Genomic DNA, 21220 nt, shown 5'->3' on the forward strand with positions numbered 1-21220 from the left:
CACACAATCACACACACGATCAGACACACACATACAAATATATTTGCACGTTATATAACCAAGGTAAGCCAAATCACTAGTTTTCTCCAACAAAAAGTTTTGCAATGGATTCCTGGGAGATTATGGGCGGGATTTTCCGGCCACGTTCACCCCAAGACCAGAAAATCCTGCCCGGGGTCAACGGACCTTTGCATGGTCTGCCCTCCCGCCTGCCGCCGCCCCGCCCCCCCCCCCCCCCCCGCCCCCCCCCCCCCCCCCATTCGCTGCGATTCCCGTGGCGAGCAGGACAGGAAAATTCTGCCCCATGAGTTCAATTCCAGCCTCGGGTCACTGTCTGTGCCGCGTCTGCACATTCTCCCCATGTCTGCGTGGGTTTCCTCCGAGTGCTCAGGTTTCCTCCCACAGTCCAAAACCTTGCAGGTTAGGTGGATTGGCCATGTTAAATTGTCCCTCAGTGTCCTAAAATTTGTAGGTTAGGTGGATTAGCAGGGTTAATGCGCGGGGTCATGGGGATACGGCAGGACGGGGAGGGGGGGGGGGCTTGGTAATTGCTCTTTCAGGGGGTCGGTGTACACTCCTACCTCGGCCCTCTCCCCCACACATTTCCCATGGCTAACCCCCCTAACCCACACATCTTTCGGACTGTGGGAGGAAACCGAAGCACCCGGCGGAAACCCATGCAGACACGGGGAGAAAGTGCAGACTCCACACAGACAGTGACCCAAGCCGGGAATTGAACCCGGGCCTCTGGTGTTCTGAGGCAGCAGTGCGAACCAGGTGGGCTGAATAGCCTCCTTCCACACTGCAGGAATTCTCCGGTCCAATAAATTGCTGATTCTTACAATGGGCTTTGGGATAATGAAACTGTGGAAGAAAATGGTCCACCTTATTTACCAGAAGACACAATTTCCCCAAATCGCTTGGACAATCGAGGCATTTTATTGCCGTTCCTGTTTTATTTCTTCACTGACATGCACTCCAATCCCCTAATGTTCCAAATGGGTACTTATCACAGTAAGGCTTCTTATCACATGATAGAACATTTACCTACCGCACTGAGGTACAACACGTTTTATTGTTCTTTCAAATATGACTACAGAAAATGAGGAATAATAAGCAAATCACAAACAGATTAACCAAGACTAAACCAAGATACCAGAGCAGCAAGAAAAAACAACCCCAGCAAAGTCACAGTCCCCAGCACAGTAATGGATACGATTCTCAATATCATAACAGATACAATCCAAAACAGAGTTCGAGACATCAACACCAGCACAGTAACAGATATGGGGAGATGATGGCTTAGTGGTGTTATCATCCACTAGTAATCTAGAGGCCCAGGCTAATGCTCCAGTGACATGGGTTCAAATCCCACCATGACAGCTGGTGGAATATGAAGATAATAAAGCTGGAATATAAATCCAGTCTCACTAATGGTGACTGTGAAACTATCTCTCATTGTTGTAAAAACCCATTGCCCTTTAGGGAAGGAACTCTGTAAATCTACCTCACCTGGGCTGAACTGGTCTCCGAGTGACAAGTTGACTTTTAATTGCCCCTCTGAAACACAGAATCCCGACAGTGCAGAAGGAGGGTATTCGGCCCATCGAGTCTGCACCGACCACAATCTCACCCAGGCCCTATCCCCGTAACCCCACATATTTACCCTGTCAGTCCCCCTGACATTAAGGGTCAATTTGGCATGGCCAATCCACCTAACCTGCACATCTTTGGAGTATGGGAGGAAACCGGAGCACCCGGAAGAAACCGGGAGGAGTTTGCACATTCTCCCTGCAGACTCGGGGAGAATGTGCAAACTCCACAATGTCGCCCGAAGCCGGAATTGAACCCGGATCCCTGGCGCTGTGAGGCAGCCGTGCCAACCACCGTGCCGCCTCAGGAAACAGCCAAGGGCAATTAGAGATGGGCAACAAATGCTGCCACCTGCAAGATAACAGATGCAAAACCATAGGAAGGCGGCATGCCACCACAGTGTACATCATCAAGAGACACCAACTTCACACTGTGCCATATTTTACCAGACACTGGCCAAAATCACAGTAAAATATGGTGAGCTGTGTGTTTCGCAATGGGGGGAGGGAGATGAGTGCCACTCGCTGTCCACGAGATCTTATAACCCTGCCGTTGTCAACAGGATTTCCCGTTGAACGCACCCCTCGCCACCCAGAAACCTGCAGTAGGGGTGCGCCATCAGTGGGTTCATAGGATCACGCCAGCATAAACAGCAGCAAGGCTTAACGACTGCCCCCAACACAATGCCAGACACCAAAGCCTGTCCATCTTCTACAAGGCACAGATGAGGATGGAATAGTCTCCACTTGCCTGGATGGGCGCAGCTCCAACAACACTCAACATCACCAGGACAAAGCAGCCCATTCATAAACGTTCAATCACGACCAACGCACAGTGGCAGCAGTGTGTACCGTCTACAAGGTGTACCGCAGGAACTCACCAAGGCTCCTTCAGCAGCACCTTCCAAGCCCACAACCACTACCATCTAGAAGGACAAGGGCAGCAGATGTATGGAAACACCACCACCTGCAAGTTAGAACATAAGAACATAAGAAATAGGAGCAGGAGTAGGCCATCTAGCCCCTCGAGCCTGCCCCGCCATTCAATGAGATCATGGCTGATTTGAAGAGAATCAGTTCCACTTACCCGCCTGCTCCCCATAACCCTTAATTCCCCTACCGATCAGAAATCCATCTATCCGTGACTTAAACATATTCAACGAGGTAGCCTCCACCACTTCAGTGGGCAGAGAATTCCAGAGATTCACCATCCTCTGAGAGAAGAAGTTCCTCCTCAACTCTGTCCTAAACTGACCCCCCTTTATTTTGAGGCTGTGCCCTCTAGTTCTGGTTTCCTTTCTAAGTGGAAAGAATCTCTCCACCTCTACCCTATCCAGCCCCTTCATTATCTTATATGCCTCTATAAGATCACCCCTCAGCCTTCTAAACTCCAACGAGTACAAACCTAATCTGCTCAATCTCTCCTCATAATCTACACCTCTCATCTCCGGAATCAACCTGGTGAACCTTCTCTGCACTCCCTCCAAGGGCAATATATCCTTTCGCAAGTAAGGGGACCAAAACTGCACACAGTATTCCAGCTGCGGGCTCACCAATGCCTTGTACAGATGCAGCAAGACTTCTCTGCTTTTATATTCTATCCCCCTCACGATAAATGCCAACATCCCATTTGCCTTCTTGATCACCTGTTGTACTTGCAGACTGAGTATTTGCGACTCATTGGAGTTCCCCTCCAAGTCAGTCGCCATGCTGCCTAGAAAATATATCACCTTTCCTTCACTGTCACTGGGTAAAATCCTGGAAGTCGCTGTGTACCACCACCTCCTCAAGGGCAATTAATTATGGGCAATAAATTCTGGCCTAGCCAGTGATGCCCACATCTCGTGAATGAATAAAAATAGCTAAAGCAGATGACCATATTTAAAATGGGAAACATGGCTCAACTGATATGGAACAGACTGGGGACGTCCCAGGATTCGAACCTCAATCTGGGCTGACCGAGCTAATGTTCTCAGGGGTGACAGTTCCTTTGGTTCATTGAGCATCTGGAACATGTGGAATGCCATCTCGCCGGGCGGCGAGGGGTGCGTTCAACGGGAAATCCTGTTGACAACGGCAGGGTTATAAGATCTCGTGGACAGCGAGTGACACTCATCTCCCTCCCCCCATTGCGAAACACACCGCTCACCATATTTTACTGTGATTTTGGCCAGTGTCTGGTAAAATATGGCACGGTGTGAAGTTGGTGTCTCTTGATGATGTACACTGTGGTGGCATGCCGCCTTCCTATGGTTTTGCATCTGTTTTCTTGCAGATGGCAGCATTTGTTGCCCATCTCTAGTTGCCCTTGGCTGTTTCCTGAGGCGGCACGGTGGTTAGCACGGCTGCCTCACAGCGCCAGGGACCCGGGTTCAATTCTAGCCTCGGGTGACAGTGCAGGGGACCATTCAGCCCATCGAATCTGTGCTGGCTCTCCCAAAGAGCATTCTGCCTAGTCCCACTCCACTGCCATTTCCCTGTAACTTTGCACACACTTTATTTTCAGATAGCAATCCAATTCCCCTTTGAGCTCGATCGAATCTGCCTCCAGCATTCTCTCAGCAAGTTCATTCCAGACTCCAACCATTCCCCGGATGAAAACACTTTTCCTCACAAGACTTCAACTCTTTTTACCCGTTATCTTGAATCTGTGCCCTCGTGTTCTTGATGCTCCCTTGGGCGGAAACAGTGTCTCACTATTTACCCTGTCCACACTCATTCAGGATCTTGAATACTTCTAATACATCCCACTTAGCCATGCCCAAGAGGCTGCGGGAATGGCTGGCAGAGCCAAAATTACCTCCCCCCCCCAGTGCCCCCCACAAGAGTGCCCAGGGAGAGTTCTGGAGCTTAATCAGTTCAACCGTACAATGCAATGGTAAGCTCCAGCTGTGTGTCCAGCCAGCCACTGGTATGCAGGGTTACATAGATGCAAGTGAGGAGCAACCCAATGGCAGGCTTACTGCTCTCAACTCCCTTAGAGACCAAGGCTAGGTTAACAGGTTGGCTAATGGTCAACAATGGGAGGAAGGGAAGGAGGAAAGAAAGAAGGAAGACTTGCATCTGTCCAGCGCTTTTCAGGATATCCCAAAGCACTTACAGCCAATGAAATACTTCTGAAGTGTCGTCACTGTTGTAGCGTAGGAATCAGGGTGGCTAATTTGTGCACAGCAAGCTCCCATAAACAATATGATAATCATAGAATCTCCTACAGTGCAGAAGGAGGCCATTCATCCCATCGAGCCTGCACCGACAACAATCCCATCCAAGCCCTAATCCCTTAACCCCCATTTACCCTGCTAGTTCCCCTGACACTGAGGGGCAATTTAACATGGCCAATTGAACTAACCCGCACATCTTTGGAGTGTGGGAGGAAACCAAAGCACCCGGAGGAAACCCACGCAGACACGGGGAAAACGTACAAACTCCACACAGACAGTGACCCGAGGCCGGAATTGAACCCGGGTCCCTGGCGCTGTGAAGCAGCAGTGCTAACCACTGTGCCACCGTGACGCCCCAATGATAATGATCAGTTAATCTGTTTGTAGTGATATTATTTGAGGGGTAAATATTGACCAAGGCACTGGGGACAACTGCCCCACTCCTCTTCAAAGTAGTGCCATGGTATCTTTTACATCCACTTTAACATCAGTACAACAGTGGAGTGCCAGCCTAGATTTTAAACTCAGGCTAGAATTTTCCAGTCTCGCACGCCCCGCCGTCGCTGTCAGCGAGTACGGAGAATTTGGCAGTCAGCCAAATCTCCATTCACAGCAGCGGGACTGGAGAATCCCAGCTTCGGGCGAGGTCGGAGAATCCTGCCTTAGTCTCAGGAGTGGGATTTGAATCCACAACCTTCTGACTCCAAGACTAAAGTGCTATTACCCAACCACCACTGACAGCTTAGAATGGGATCCATAGAATCTCTAGAGTGTAGAAGGAAGCCACTCGGCCCATCGAGTCTGCACCAACTCTCTGTCAGAGCATCTATCCCAGGCCCTTTCCCTGCTCGATCCCTGTAACCCCACACAGTTATCATGGCTAATCCCCTTAGCCTACACATCTTAGGACACTAAGGGTCAATTTAGCATGGCCAATCCGCCTAACCCGCACATCTTTGGAGTGTGGGAGGAAACCGGAGCACCCGGAGGAAACCCACGCAGACACGGGGAAGAATGTGCAAACTCCACACAGTCACCCGAGGCTGGAATTGAACCCAGGTCCCTGGCGCTGTGAGGCAGCAGTGCTAACCACTGTGCCACTTGTGGATAGTGTGGGCCGGCCTAGTTCACGTATCTGAAGACTGGGGTCTGTCATGGTGGGCATCCAAGCATCATTGCCGACATGTGACATTAGAGGCATTTTGACTCCAACAGTGCCCTACTATCCTCCTCTCCAAGAAGGATGGTCACAAGGTGCTTGTTAGACACATGTCTAATATATCCCAGCAAGAGGTCATCTGATGGAAATCAAATACATGAAATGGGGCTGATTGCTTGCTTTTCATTTGCCAGGTAGACTGAGGCCAAATGTGTTGCACCAACTGAGATTAACTATCTCGTCAGAGAGCAGCAATCAAAGCTAATTCATTCTTGCTCCGCATGGCAACTCACTCAACCATGTAGAATGTTTAATTACCGAGCCATTATTGTAGCCCTGGCGAGATAGAACTTTTAGACATCATTAGCTTGTTCAGTACTGAATTGTCTGGATAATTCTTGGTAGAAATGCATTTTTTCTCACTCACGTTTTAAGAAAGGCAAGATATCATCGCGGCATTACAGTGACAAGCGTCACTATTTTAATTTCTCAAGAATGCAAAATAAAAACTACAAGCAGCAAGGAACAGTCTAAACATAGCTACAGAGATACCCCAATACAACACATTACTCACACACTCTAACATAATGGCAGATCCAAACAAAATCACAATGCCCCAACGTCCCAGACCTGCCAACAAGTTCAGTCACATAACCATACCACCACATTCAATACACCAATTAACACATGACTAGTTTGCACATTCTCCCCGTGTCTGCGTGGGTTTCCTCCCACATTCCAAAGATGTGCAGGTTAGGTGGATTGGCCATGCTAAATTGTCCCTTAGCGTTCCAAGATGGTAGATTAGAGAAATTAGCGGGGTAAGTACATGGGGCTACAGGGAAAGGGCCTGAGTGGGATACTCTGTTGGAGAGTTGGTGCAAACCTGATGGGCCAAATGGCCTCCTTCTGCACTGTAGGGATTCTGTGACCTATGATCTCCATATGGACATCATAATAAATGCACAGCTCGTTCAGAAATACCCAACTGAGCTACATTCAAACACCAATAAAAGCACACCCACACAAGAAGAACCCTAAACATTCACAGTTACAAATATAGCAAATATCCCACCTCAATTCCAACCCCATATCCTCTCCATTGCAAAGACTGCATCATTCCACTGCTGTAACATCACCACCATTGTTTCTGCTTCATCGTGGTTGCTATTGAAACACTCGTCAATGCTTTCGCCACCTTCAATCCTCCCTCCTGCATAAATTTCACAACATCCAGGACACAGTGGTTCATGTCCTATTCTACATTATCCTCCCCCATCCATCTCCCTGCTGGCTACATTGGTTCACAATTCCTCCAAATACCTACAATTCCCACCTACTTTCCTTCATGACAGAACCTCTTCCTATCTCCGGAACCATCGCTTACAACCATTGTGCCCATTCCACCCACCCACCCCTTCCTGAACTTTCTGTCCCTCCAACTCTGATGTCTTGTCCATTCCTCCTTCGGCTCCATGATCTGGAATTCCTTCCAGGAACTTCTCTACCACTTTGTTCACCAAGAGACACCTCAGAACCCACCTGGTTAACTAAGTTGTTTGTCCTTTGGTTCGGCTGGCATCCTTTGTTTCTGAGTATCCCTCTGTTAAACACTTTGGGATTTTTTCACCATGCTTTGCAACGAGATAAAAGTAGAGTTTAAAGTTTATTTATTAGTCACAAGTAGGCTTACGTTAACACTGCAGTGAAGTTACTGTGAAAATCCCCTAGTCGCCACCCTCCGGCGCCTGTTCCGGTACACGGAGGAAGAATTTAGCATGGTCAATGCACCCCAATCAGCGCGTCTTTTGAACTGTGGGAGGAAACCAGAGCACCCAGAGGAAACCCACGCAGTCACGGGGAGAATGTGCAGACTCCACACAGTGATCCGAGCTGAGAATCGAACTCAGGTCCCTGGCACTGTGAGGCAGCAGGGCTAACCACTGTGCCACCATGCTGCCCATAAATGCATCCCGATGTTGACATAGTCCCCGATAAACACACTGCCACCTGTCTACAAAGCTCTGATGAAGGGCCACCCTGACTCAAAACATTAGCTCTCTTTCTCTCTCCACAGACGCTGTCAGACCTGCTGAGATTTTCCAGCATGTTCTGTTTTTGTTCCAAATTCTCTGGGAGACCATGTGATCTCCAGTCAGGCCCAGTTAGGTGACTTCTTGTTGCGACCGGAAGGGATAAAACTTCCACCCCAACAGCCTTTGTCTAATTCATAAAGCACAACTTTGAAGGACAGATATAATCCACTATTAATCCAGCCCATCACGCTGTTCAAATACATTGCTCGATTCCCGGCTTGGGTCACTGTCTGTGTGGAGTCTGCACGTTCTCCCCGTGTCTGCATGGGTTTCCTCCAGGTGCTCCGATTTCCTCTCACAGTCCAAAAGACGTGCTGGTTATGTGCACTGGCTATGCTAAATTCTCCCTCAGTGTACCCGAACAGGAGTGTGGAGAGTAGGGGATTTTCACAGTAATTTCATTGCAATGTTAGTATAAGCCTACTTGTGGCTAATAAATAAATAAACCTTAAACTTTAAACACACATTATCCATGGCGGTTATTAATCCTAACGCTGTGATTGTACTTACTCTGCTATCAGCATGGTGTCAACTGATACTTCGTAGTCATAGAGTCATAGAGGTTTACAGCATGGAAACAGGCCCTTCGGCCCAACTTGTCCATGCCGCCCTTACTTGACACATTTCAATGTGCTGTGCTGGAAATGGAAAAGGCTGGAATACTCAGCAAGCCAGGCAGCCTCTGCGGTGAGGGATAAAAAAACCCGAGTGAACGTTTTGGGTTCTGACCAGAGGCCACTAACAGAGGAAAGACCAACACTGAATGCTCACCGTTAATTTGTAAATGTCAGAAGCCAGTCTCCGGCAAGGCTCCTCCCGACCCCAAAATAATTTCAAAAATTCATTGCACACCAACTTTCCAGAAAAACTTGTTTCCAATCAGATAAAGGGAGCTGAAATATTCACCAACTTGCAGTGACTTCAAGCCCCAAAGTTGGACGGTATTCTTTGCAAACGTTGCAAGCTGCAAGTCTAAAAGTCAGGCTGCCGCTGGTAGCGCACATATTAAATGCGACCAACTTTTTTTTCTGTACAATCGCAGCTATTTCTACGCACACATTGGGATCTATTGTCACTCTCTCCTGACCTGTGAAAATTAGTAATTCAGCATTGGTGACAGCGGCAAGTGCAAAATGTGACATCAAAGGCGCATAATAGGAGGCTCTTAGGACTGACAAAGAAAACCCATTCATCAAGGAACTTTGAAGAGATGCCAGCCTCTGACAGGCGTGTGATCCAAAGCTGCTCCCGCAGAACCCAAGATCCCTGCAGGAGCGGCACAGCCTGCCGTGAAGAGCTGTCCAGCCCCAGGAAAAGAATTCCACAGTTTCCCAGAGGAATGTCGACCCTTTGATGCTGATATGTCAACATGACCTCTTGGATGTATTCCTTATGTGAGGAAGCAGCCGCCTTATCCAAATCCATCCGACGCATTAATGAGTAAATGAGGCGCCATTTCATCACAAGGCCAAATAGTTAACACAATTTTTAAGTTCTCAGTTTGTATCGCCGTCACAAGTAGGCGGATATTAACACTGCAATGAAGTTACTGTGAAAATCCCCCAAAAGTGGGGTCAGGTTGTGACAGCAAGAAAACGCTGCCCACTCCTTTGCTTAGGAACTTGGGAACGGGCAAATTCCTGCAGTTTAACAAGATGAATGGTTCGGCTTGAGAGGATCTTTGTGACATTTTATTCCATTTGATTGATTATTGTCACACACATATTGAGATACAGTGAAAAGTATTGTTTCTTGCACACTATACAGACAAAAACATACTATTCATAGAGTACACATAGGGTGGCACATTGGCACAGTGCTTAGCACTGCTGCCTCACAGTACCAGGGACCCGGATTCAATTCCGGCCTTGGGTCACAGTCTGTGTGGAGTTTGCACGTACTCCCTGTGTCTGCGGGGGTTTCCTCCGGGTGCTCCTGTTTCCTCCCACACTCCAAAGATGTGCGGGTTAGGTTGATTGGCCATGCTAAATTGCCCCTTTGTGTCAGGGGATTAACAGGGAAAATATGTGGGGGGTTGTAGGGGATAGGGGCCTGGGTGGGATTGTTGTTGGCACAGGCTCGATGGGCCTTCTGCACTGTAGGGATTCTATGATTCTACATAGGTGAGGGAGGAAAGCAGAGGGTGCAGCATATAGTGTCACAATCACAGATGAAGCCCAGATCCTGTAAGTATCACAGGAGAAGGATGGCATCTAACATTTTCCTTCAACCCTTTGTGGGCCTATATGATGAGGTCACCACCACCTGATGTAGAATTGCCCTTTCTACTTAAATCTAATGGTGTAATTCCTCAACGGCTAAGTGCTGTAATCTCGCAGGATGTGACCGATTCTAATTTATAGCACAATGCAGCATTGAGATTCATTCAGTCTCGGACAGATTTATAGCCCCTTTTTAACACCCCCCCCCCCCCCCCCCCACCCCCCGCCCCTCCTACCTGGCCGTGTGCTTATGACTTCTGCAATAATATGCGGGGACAGTAAAGACCAACCCTACCAAACTCCATCAGAAATAACAAACCAACGGGAATGAATGCATTCCAACAGTGTGGGCCTTGGGTACACTGGCTGCCAGAGGACAGATTACCCGTATCTGTGAGGATTACATGAGGGACAGCAGTCTGGCCTCAGCATGCATTCTGTGCTTCCTAAAGTGAAGCCTATTCTCTGCTTCTGAATGGCAACATTTGAATATGAATAGAACTGCATTTTAGATTGGTGTCACAGCCTTAAGAACAGACAATTTCTCTTTCACTTGTTAGAAGGCCGGTCTAAACATTTTCCTTTCTGCCATCTTGTCCTCTATTTTAAGTAACATTTCTTTCCCCTCAAGATAAACTGGCTGCTTGGCGCCACTTGTAGAGAGCAGGCACAGATATCAGCCTGCATTATACTTTCAACCCAAATGGCTTTAAATTCCAAACTGCAAATTGCCAGCACTTCAGATGTTTCCAATGACAGTTTAAGCAGGGGGACACTCTCCCGAGGTGATAATTAGACCCATTCCCCTACAGCATGGTTGCTTAGTGACTGGATTGTGAGGGAACAATGTCAGAGACTGCTCTTATGACCTACAAGGACCACAGTTACTCCTGTAAGGACATTGAGATGATAAATAGCCTCCCAGGGACAAACTGAGTGAAACGTAATGAGGGCCTCTAAATGAGAAGAAAAAGCCTTCAAAGAGATAGCAGTGGAAAAGGATAAACGGCTTCTTGGAAGCGATCTCATTCACGAAACCAAATGGAACTTGGGTCGCCGCACTGCCCCGGCTGTGCTCTCAGTGCGAGGGGAGCTGCTTCTCTCTTTAGGGGCTACAGTTTCGCTATAAGCACAGATAAACTCACACCACTCAAATCTTGCCAAAATCGGTGCATTGAGCACGTGGCTTGTGACACAATACGTGCATTACACAGCCCGCATGCTCCGACCCCCACCCCACTGAATGGATGTTCTGCGCCACGCCAAATTATTGATGGTTTCCCAGAGATTAAAGCAATCGGCGCAACATATTTATTATATTCTTGTGAGCTGCTTTCCATTTACGCGGAGCCACCTCAGTGACCTGCTGGGCGATAGATTGCAAAAGCACATTAGGGGCTTACACTTTCTGCGTTTACTTCTCTAACACTATCTGCCCTTAGCGTGGACATATGTGACACTCATCATTCTCTGTGCAAGTTCTGCTATTAGCATTGGCACATTCAATGTTCACCCCCTGATGATCTGAACCTCTGTGTTTGAAATGTCTGCAATCCACTGCCCTCGGTACTGCATTGCCGTCTGTGCTCACAGATGTGACAATCCCATCACTTTTGGGACACCTTCTGACACCTTTAAGGCACTCCTCCTGGTCTATTACTTTGACCAGACTTTTTGCCATGTAACTTGCAAGTTTAGCTTAGTTAATTAATTAGGGCTACATCAACATGGCAATGAAGCTACTGTGAAAATCTCCTAGTCACCACGCTCTGGCGCCTGCTCGAGTGCACTGAGGGAGAATTTAGCATAGTCAATGCACCTAACCAGCACGTCTTTCGGATTGTGGGAGAAAACCCACACAGACATGGGGCAAATGTGCAAACTCCACACAGCTAACCCCAAGCCGGGAATCGAACCCGGGTCCCTGGCGCTGTGAGGCCACAGTGCTAACCAATGTGGCACCGTGCCGTCAACTGCAGGGTTAATGTAAGCCCACTTGTGACACTAATAAACAAACCTGAAACTCACCGTGACCTCATACCACCTCAGGTGATTCTGTGGCATTGTGTTACGATGCTCCCGTGATGAGCCCTGGGATGCTTCATTATGTTAAAGGGACAATATAAATGTGTTGCTGTTGGTGTACCTGATCGGTTAAAAATGAATTTCACTTCCCATTCCCCCCCTGCAGCTGATTTCAGAACAACGGAAAAATGCAGAGTTCCAGAGTGTGTGGAATTTGGTTGTGTGCAGGAGGTGACAGTGTAGGCCTCAAATTCTGCCCGGAAGCCTCTCAGCAGAAATGCCGCTCTGTACGCTTCTGGGGCCTCTGTTCTTGGGCTGCCTGGCTGCGGGGTGTTGTCAGAGCTGGAGAGCATTGTTTCTATCCCCGTAGAACCTGTAGTTTGGAAAGGGCGATCCCCCGCCGCGCTCCCCCCCCTACCCCCCCACCCCCGTCACCCCACCCTGCACTGAGGATAAGCCAGGCCTCCCTTGTCAATTGCCTGGGGCAGCACATTCGGAAGCAGCAGCTCAGTGTGAGGTGAGGAAAAGCGAGTCTCATCTCACTGTGCTACACTGTGTTGCAGCATTCCTGACAGTAGCCCAGCAGCGCAGCACTGATTCAGATAGCAACACTCAACAGAGTGTTGGCAGGACATGCGAGGACGGGGATTTCACTCAGCTTGCTTTGAGGCGAGGCAAAATAATCTCTGGCTTGTTAAAATTCTGAATGTGCCCGCAATCTGGAGTTAGCCAGCGACTAGAAAATAAAATCATGCATTTATATGACACTTCTCGCATCCTCAGAATACTTTGGAAGTGTAGTGACTGATGTGCTAATAGAGCAGTGGTTCCCAAAGGGTGCGGCGCGCCACACTGGTGCGGCGAGAGAGGATGGCAAGTGTGGCGGGAAGATTCAAGGACAATCAAAGAAACATTTAAACATGGATAGATATTTTTCCAAAGTGATTGTTTTATGCTTTCTGGATGTCCCATGATCATATTATAAAGTAGTTGTGTTCTACGTTATGAATCAAGCACTGCTCGGAGTTGATTTTTTTTTGTTTTTGAATGTATTTCTTATCAATAAAAAATTCGGTGTGGCGCAAGCAAATTTTTATTCTGAAAGTGCGGCCCAGTGAAAAAAGTTTGGGAACCACTGTAATAGGGACTAAGGGGAGCCAGTTTGTGTACACACACACACATGTACACGCATTTGTACACACACACACATGTACACACACACACATTAACACACATACACGTGTACACACATACGTACACACACACCTTAACACACGTGCACACACACAGGGATGGGCAAATGCTAGCACACAAGATCTTTTTTAAAAGTTTATTTATTAGTGTCACAAGTCGGCTTACATTAACACTGCAATGAAGTTACTTACTGTGAAAAGCCCCTAGTCGCCACATTCCTGCGCCTGTTCGGGTACACTGAGGGAGAATTCAGCATGGCCAATGCACCCAACCCACACATCTTTCGGAGTGTGGGAGGAAACCGGAGCATCCGGAGGAAACCCACGCAGACACGGGGTAAATGTGCAAACTCCGCAAACACTGACCCAAGCCGGGAATCGAACCCAGGTCCCTGGCACCGTGAGGCAGCAGTGCTAACCACTGTGCCACCGTGCCGCCCCACACAAACCCTGAATTAGATGAATGACCATCTGATCTGTTCTGGTAAGCACCAATCACCCTTGTGCTCACTGACACACTGGCTCCACACTGAGCAACGCCTCAAGTTTAAAATTCTGGTCTTTATTTTCAGATCGCTCCATGGCCTCACCCCTCCACATCTCCGTCATCTCCTCCAGCTCCACAACCCTTCAGGATGTCTGCACCCATTTCCATTCAGGCCTCTTGAGCAGTCCCGGTTGTAACTACTCCACCACCGGGCACCATGATTTCAGCTGCCTGGACCCTCACCTCTGGAGCTCCCTCCCTACACCTCTCTGCTTCTCTCTCCTCCTTTCAGATGCTCCTTAGCACCTACCTCTCTGTCTAAGCTTTTGACCATAATGTCTCCCTCCATGGCTCAGTCAAATGTTACTTTATAATGCTCCTATTAACCAGCTTGGGATATTTTATTACATTTAAGCCCTGCTACCTCACAGCACCAGGGACCCGGGTTCGAATCCCGGCTTGGGTCATTGTCTGTGAGGAGTCTGCACGTTCTCCCCATGTCTGCGTGGGTTTCCTCTGAGTGCTCCGGTTTCCTCCCACAGTCCTAAAGGCATGCTGGTTAGGTGCATTGGCCATGCTAAATTCTCCCTCAGTGTACCCGAACAGGCGCCGGAGTGTGGGGATTTTCACAGTAACTTCATTGCAGTGTTAATGTAAGCCTACCTGTGACACTAATAAATAAATAAAATAAATTAATATAAATGCAAGCTGTTGCTGAGATTGGATGAGGGCCAAATATTGGCCTGGACAAAAAGTACTTCTTGTCCTTCAGATTGCAATTATATAAATTTGCATTATTATGTAACAAATTACAACTAAACTATTACTTGTGTTTATATATGTTTTTATCATATAGGAATGTCTCAACACGGTGTAAAGCAGTGAATATGCAGTGCAGTACTGTATGGCAGTGGTTCCCAAAGAGTGTACCGTGACGATCTCGAAGTGTGCCACGAAAAAGCAGATTCAAAATGCTTCCAATTCAGGTAATTAAACTAAAACTAACCTTTGTCTTCAGCTCTGTGGTTGGAATCTTCAAGACCCAACGAATCGTGGACCTCTCGCGCATAGAACCATAGAATTCCTACAGCGCCGGAGGCCCATTGAGTCCGCACCGACAACCATCCCACCCGGGCCCTATCCCAGTGATCCTACATATTTACCCTGCTAATCCCCCTGACACTAAGGGGCAATCCGGCACGGCCGATCCACCTAACCCGCATGCGCTGGCTGGGAAAGAGCCTCACATGCGTGGTTTAGATTTTTTATGTTGGTCAGGCCCAGGTACCTCACCAACGGGACTTGGAGCTGGCGACAAAAGCCCCGTTGCGCTGCACAAAAAACGAAAACTCAAAAATAGCGCTAAACCCCGAGGAGAAGCGAGAGAGGCGGGGCGAGGTTAAAAGGAAACAGGTGAGAGGACGTGGAGAGGTTGAAAATGAAGTTCCCAATGAGGGAAGAAGAGAGTGAAGATAGGAGGTGTGACCGAATTTTTGTGTGACACATAAAAGGTTGGGAACCATTGTTGTGTGGAGCGCATCAAATGATCCAAGAGTTTATCCAATCCCATCACTGGAAACTAGATCAACAAACGAAAGAGATGGTGTTGCAAAGGAACAATTGTGGCCAGGCTTTGAAATTCATGACTAGTATTAACTAACACAATGGAATTCAATCAAACTGCAGCACTGTCTCTACAAGCATCTAATTAACCACTTCCTCTACACCTTCAGAGGACAGGGACACACACACACGGGTGAAACGAGAACCTGTGCAGAACTGACCAATGGTAACACTAAAAGAATGGAAAAGAGTTTGCAAGACATGGTTGCGATGGCTTAGTGTGTGCTCAAAGTCCCACCAGAGAGAGTGGTCCATCACCAACTCAGAACACAAAGGAAACACCAGAAACCGGCAGCCGCACCAGAAGATATGCAGCCTTGTGTGAAGACGGACAGAAGGACAGTGCATCCTGCCAGTGATAAATCCTCCTTATTGAGTGATACAATCAATGGTCTTCATCAGGGGAGTGTTCCAGGGGTCACGTTGTGATTTACGAACCTAGCCGACAGTTTCATCAAATTACACAAGTAGCGGATTGTCCAACCAATTCCAAGGGAATTAGATTACCAATCGGCTCGGAATACACAAGGCTTTGTACAGATCGGGAGATGGGCTTTCGAGATAGTTACTTCATTGAAAAGCACAAAAATGCAACGTGGCTTCCTCAGGTCCGGAGTCAGGATTTACCCAGTCAGTAAACATGTGCCATCTCAGTTAAGGTCTTCACTTCGCTTTGGAACATCTTTTGCAAAACTTGAAGCACAACGTGTAGGTTCAGCAGAACCACAATTGTCCACAATCTGTTAACCCATTATCAAGCCTATCCCAGACTGACAAACTAGGTCTGGTGGCTTCAATCAGCACCCAGTATCTCCCTGGTCTAATAAAGGTTTAAGATCCAATAATTTTTCAAAAATAAATTCCTTCTTTCAGAAATTTGCTTGGATTTCATTGTGAACTTTGTTCTGTCTACTAACTGATTCTGCTCATTCCAGAGATTTTCCAAAGACATCCCTCTATTATTCACCCACAATGTCCATCTCTCTCTCTCTGGTAATGTGCTGAATATTTCTGTGATGCGGCATCTCAATTACATATTTATTTTCCCCATGGGTTCTCAGGGCAAGAGCCGACCTCTTTGGTCTTTTTTGGATATTGTTTAAGATGTTATCTTCAGAGTGCTGAACATGATACAGTTCCTTGTGACCCGGTGTTCAATTTATTAAACAGAAAGTGATGGAATGGGGAAGACTCTTAGTGCAGCTTGCTTGCGTAGTAATGCATCCCTCCATGAAGCCCAAGGATGTTTGTAGTGTAGCCATAATCAATCAAAACTAGGCAGCTGGGTGCAGCATTGTTGAATCGCGGTCTGGGTTCCCTAGAACGTGGGAAAATAGAAGGGTCCACCAAATTGTATTGTTCCGAGGCTAGGCTCTGTTTTTCTAATCTGCTCCCCAGTGGCTGAGTTGAACTGGCTAGCTAACTGGCTGCCAGGCTGCTTCCTGGTTGTACTCTGGGTATCGCCCACTGTTGCATTGCCAACTGAATTCGCCAAGATTTTTTTAAAAATTAAGAATCAGGTAAAGTGCCATGACCTGTGGGCTTAGGATGCCAGCGGACTTTATGCTGAGCTATGGATGAGCTTCATCTGACCTGCTCCTGACATTACCTTCGTTGTACTATTCCCAGCTTGGACCATGGTCGATCTGTACCCTCCTTGTAATGGCTAGAATGCAGCTTTATAAAATATATCAGTTTAATATGACTGGAGAGGGTTGATCAAAAGTAGCCTCTATTAAGCAGCACATTGTGCTGCCAATCTAGAAAGAGTGGGGCCTTGTGGCACAGTGGTTAGCGCCCCTAACTCTGAGCCAGAAGCTCCGGGTTCGAGCCTCACCCCAGGACTTGACGGCCAAGGAAGGTGCGTTCATAACGTGGCCAATAGGCTGAGTGTGTCAATCTGCAAATCCTTCCAAAAATGCAAATAGTTGGTGGCAAGAGTGGGAGAGACTCCTGGTCAGCCACACTTGATGTGGAGTGGCGTCCCTCAAGCTATAAGCCTCTGGCAACAGACTAGTGACCTTTTCCAGGAATTACGAGCTATGGAAACAGGCGAAAGTCTGCCTTGGTGCGCCACTAGGTATGGGAAGTGAACTGGAATCTAGAAGGAACCTTGAGGAAAAAAATACTAAGAAGCAATACATACCATGGAACAAATCCGATGAAGACTAAGATCTGATCCCAATCCAACTCTAACTCTGAGCATATGGCTCAGACAACCAGGAAGTAATGACCTATTGATAATTCCATCTAAACAAAGGTCCACAGCAGGTAGCCCTACTATCAGAGATGGCCACCACTAATATGACAAACCAGGATTGTACAGCCTCGCTCAACCCGAGACCGGAAAATCCCATCGTCCGCCCCTTGCCCACTTCGATTCCGTGGCGACCGGGGGGCGGGGGGTTAGAATTCTCCTGTCATATGAAGTTCAACTTGGCCAGACAGTTCCCTGGGAATTGAAGTACTAAAACTCTTACAAATAAATGCAATGAAGTCAATTTGTTTCCACAAATAGGACACAATGAATCCAATGAAGTTATGGTCAAAGAGAGGTCAATGCACTGGCCTTCTTCTAGTGGCCCTGTTCACTCCAGGTCAGGTTTAAATAATCAGCAGCTCACTGGTGACCTTGGCAGGTTTCACTCCATTCAGGGGCTGATCATTCACTTAATGAATTACATACTTTAGTGTCAGCGCAGGGTGAACTTGGAAAAAAAGCTTTAATACTGCCTGTACTATTGTAATAACAATCCAGTCCACATGAAATCACTAACAGGCTAAACACAACTGCAGAGCCAGAGCCAGATTCTCATTTCCCAATCCTCAAGATGAAACTCAAAGCAGCAGTGTTCACAGCACGGTGGCACAGCGGTTAGCATTGCTACCTCACAGCGCCAGGGACCCGGGTTCAATTCCCGGCCTCGAGTCACTGTCTGTGTGGAGTTTGCACGTTCTCCCCCGTGTCTGCATGGGTTTCCTCTGGATGCTCCGGTTTCCTCCCACAGTCCAAAGATGTGCGGGTTAGGTGGATTGGCCGTGCTAAATTGTCCCTTAGTGTCAGGGGGACTAGCTAGGGTAAATGCATGGGGGTAGGGTCTGGATGGGATTGTGGTCGGTGCAGACTCGATGGGCCAAATGGCCTCCTTCTGCACTGTAGGATTCTATTGAGCAAGTGACACATTATCCAAAAATAAAACCAGGGTGCTCAGAGGTTTGAGACATTTTAACTAAGGGCCTTCTTCCATAGCTGCTCTCCAATGCACCCATTAAGAGAAAGCCCTCAGATACAATTTATCTCTTGTAAGTTTTACTTTGAACTTTTTTGACCTCTTCTTTCAGATCATGCAGCTTCACCGGCCTTGAGAATCTGCTGCAGCTTCCACTCCAAATCCCGTTTTACAAAGTTGCTCTACAACCGCTGATAACGTGTGGCTTTCCCATTTTAATCCACCTCACACCCCAACTACTCTTTCTACCTTTGAAGAAGGTGCAAAAACACTTGGGAACTCCTTTGCCAATTCCTCTCATGGCACGGCGAGGATTTATTACAGGGCAAATTACAAACTCATGTGGTGCCCTACCAATCTCTGGCACTCCTTGGCATCAAGCTACAATACCTTCTAGATCTGACTTGACCAGAGACAAAACCTTCCCAATAACCTGCAAAGATTGTTATGCATTTTGTTTCCATTATAGAACAGGGATGAAATCCGATAGTCTTCCCGTTACCCTGATAAGAGCATTTCACTTCATCAGGCAAATTCTGACATTTGCCTTGTCAAAGGATCCAACAGTGCAGAAGGAGGCCATTCAGCCCATTGAGTCTGCACCAACCACAATCCCACCCAGGCCCTATCCCCCAACCTCATACATTTACCCTAGCTAATCCCCCTTGACACCAGGGTCAATTTAGCATGGCCAATCCACCCTAACCCACACATCTTTGGGCTGTGGGAGGAAACCGGAGCACCTGGAGGAAACCCACGCAGAAACAGGGAGAATGTGCAGACTCCACACAGACAGTGACCCAAGGCCAGAATTGAACCCGGGTCTCTGGGGCAGTGAGGCAGCAGTGCTAACCACTGTGCCACCGTGCCGCCATGTGTTAGGTGCCGTCACAGAATAATTACAGCACAGAGGAAGGCCACTTGGCCCGTCATGTCTCTGTCTGCTCACCGCAAGAGCAGCTCTGGAGTAGGTCACTGCCGGCCAATAGCAGCTTTCAGAACCTTGTGGGGAGATTAGCGTATTTGGCACCATGCTGAAGCTTTACTTTAGCTCCAGCCGTTGCTGCAAACATTAGAATTCAAAGCACGCAGTGCAGTTGGTGAAGAACTTATTGATATAAAATAAAAGTTTCCCCACAGGAATTGAGTGAACACTTGAGAAAGAATGAAAGACAGACAGAGTGTCAGCAACGAAGTGGGGTTGGAGTGGATGGCTCTGGTGAAGGAGCTAGCACAAGGATGGGGACAAAAGGTCAGGTGACTTTATAAGACCATAAGCTAGAGGAGCAGAATTAGGCCAATCGGCCCATCGAGTCTGCTCCGCCATTCAGCCATGGCTGATAAGTCTCTCAACCCCATTCTGCTGCCTTTTCCCTGTAACCTTTCATCCCCTTTACCAATCAAGAACCTATCTATCTCTGTCTTAAATACACTCAGTGACCCGGCCTCCACAGCCTTATGTGGCAATGAATTCCATAGATTCACCACCCTCTGGCTGAAGAAATTCCTCCTCATCTTGGTTCTAAGGGGTATGGGGAGAAAGGGGGAGTGCGATACTGAAAGTGCGTAATCAGCCATGATGATATTGAATGGTGGGTGCAGTCTCGAAGGGCCAAATGGTCCACTCCTGCACCTATTTTCTATGTTTCGATGTTAAAGGGCCATCGCTTTACTCTGAGACTGTGCCCTCGGTTCCTGGTCTCTCCGACTAATGGAAACATCTTCCCTACATCCACTCTATCCAGGCCTTTCAGTATTCTACTGCACCTTGTGTGACAAAACGTCTGTGATTCCATAATCATCTTATCAGAATGGTGCCTGGTTCTGCAGTAACCCTCCTTTCTCAGAGAAAAGTCCGATTCACTTACTTGCGACCTGCACCTTCGCCTTCCGGCTGACTAGTAGTCCTAAGCGGTTCTGGGCAGTGCAGTCATATTCACCCTCATCAGAGGAGCCGTCCTCCCTCAGCTTCTGAAATTTTGTGATGTAGAGCGACCCATTGGCGAGCAGAGAGATGTGTTCACTATCCGACAGCAGGACTCCATTCTTCCTCCATGACTTACTGATGGGCTGCATTCCTTCCACTTGGCAGTGCAGTTTCAGAGGGTGGGCCTCCACTGCCACAACATCACTGGGTTCCAAGGTGAAAGTCAGTTCTGAGGAGTGACCTAAGTCTAAGAAAGGAAACAACGAGACACACAATAGCATCATCTTCTATGTAATTTATGAAGCTTTTATTTGCAATTACCGTACACATTAACAGAAAATGCACAGAACTTCTCTAAGTTTCAAGTTTATTTATTATTGTCACAAGTAGGTTTTCACTAACACTGAAAGAGGTCTCACAACACCAGGTTAAATTCCAACAGGTTTATTTGGAATCACGAACATTCGGGGCGCTGCTCCTTCATCTGGTGAGTAGCCACTCAATT

General features: G+C 47.7%; 1 protein-coding gene across 1 annotated transcript in view; it reads right to left on the reverse strand.

Moving 5' to 3' along the window:
- igdcc3 (immunoglobulin superfamily, DCC subclass, member 3) overlaps positions 1–20999 on the reverse strand; it is a 140928-nt gene extending 119929 nt beyond the window's left edge. Inside the window, exon 1 of the mRNA XM_078240993.1 lies at positions 20657–20999. Coding sequence (XP_078097119.1) covers positions 20657–20999 — 343 coding nt within the window. The remainder of the gene's footprint in view (positions 1–20656) is intronic.
- Between the last annotated feature and the right edge of the window lie 221 nt (positions 21000–21220).

This window comes from Mustelus asterias, chromosome 24 (assembly GCF_964213995.1).
Source record: "Mustelus asterias chromosome 24, sMusAst1.hap1.1, whole genome shotgun sequence".
NCBI classification, from domain to species: Eukaryota; Metazoa; Chordata; class Chondrichthyes; order Carcharhiniformes; family Triakidae; genus Mustelus; species Mustelus asterias.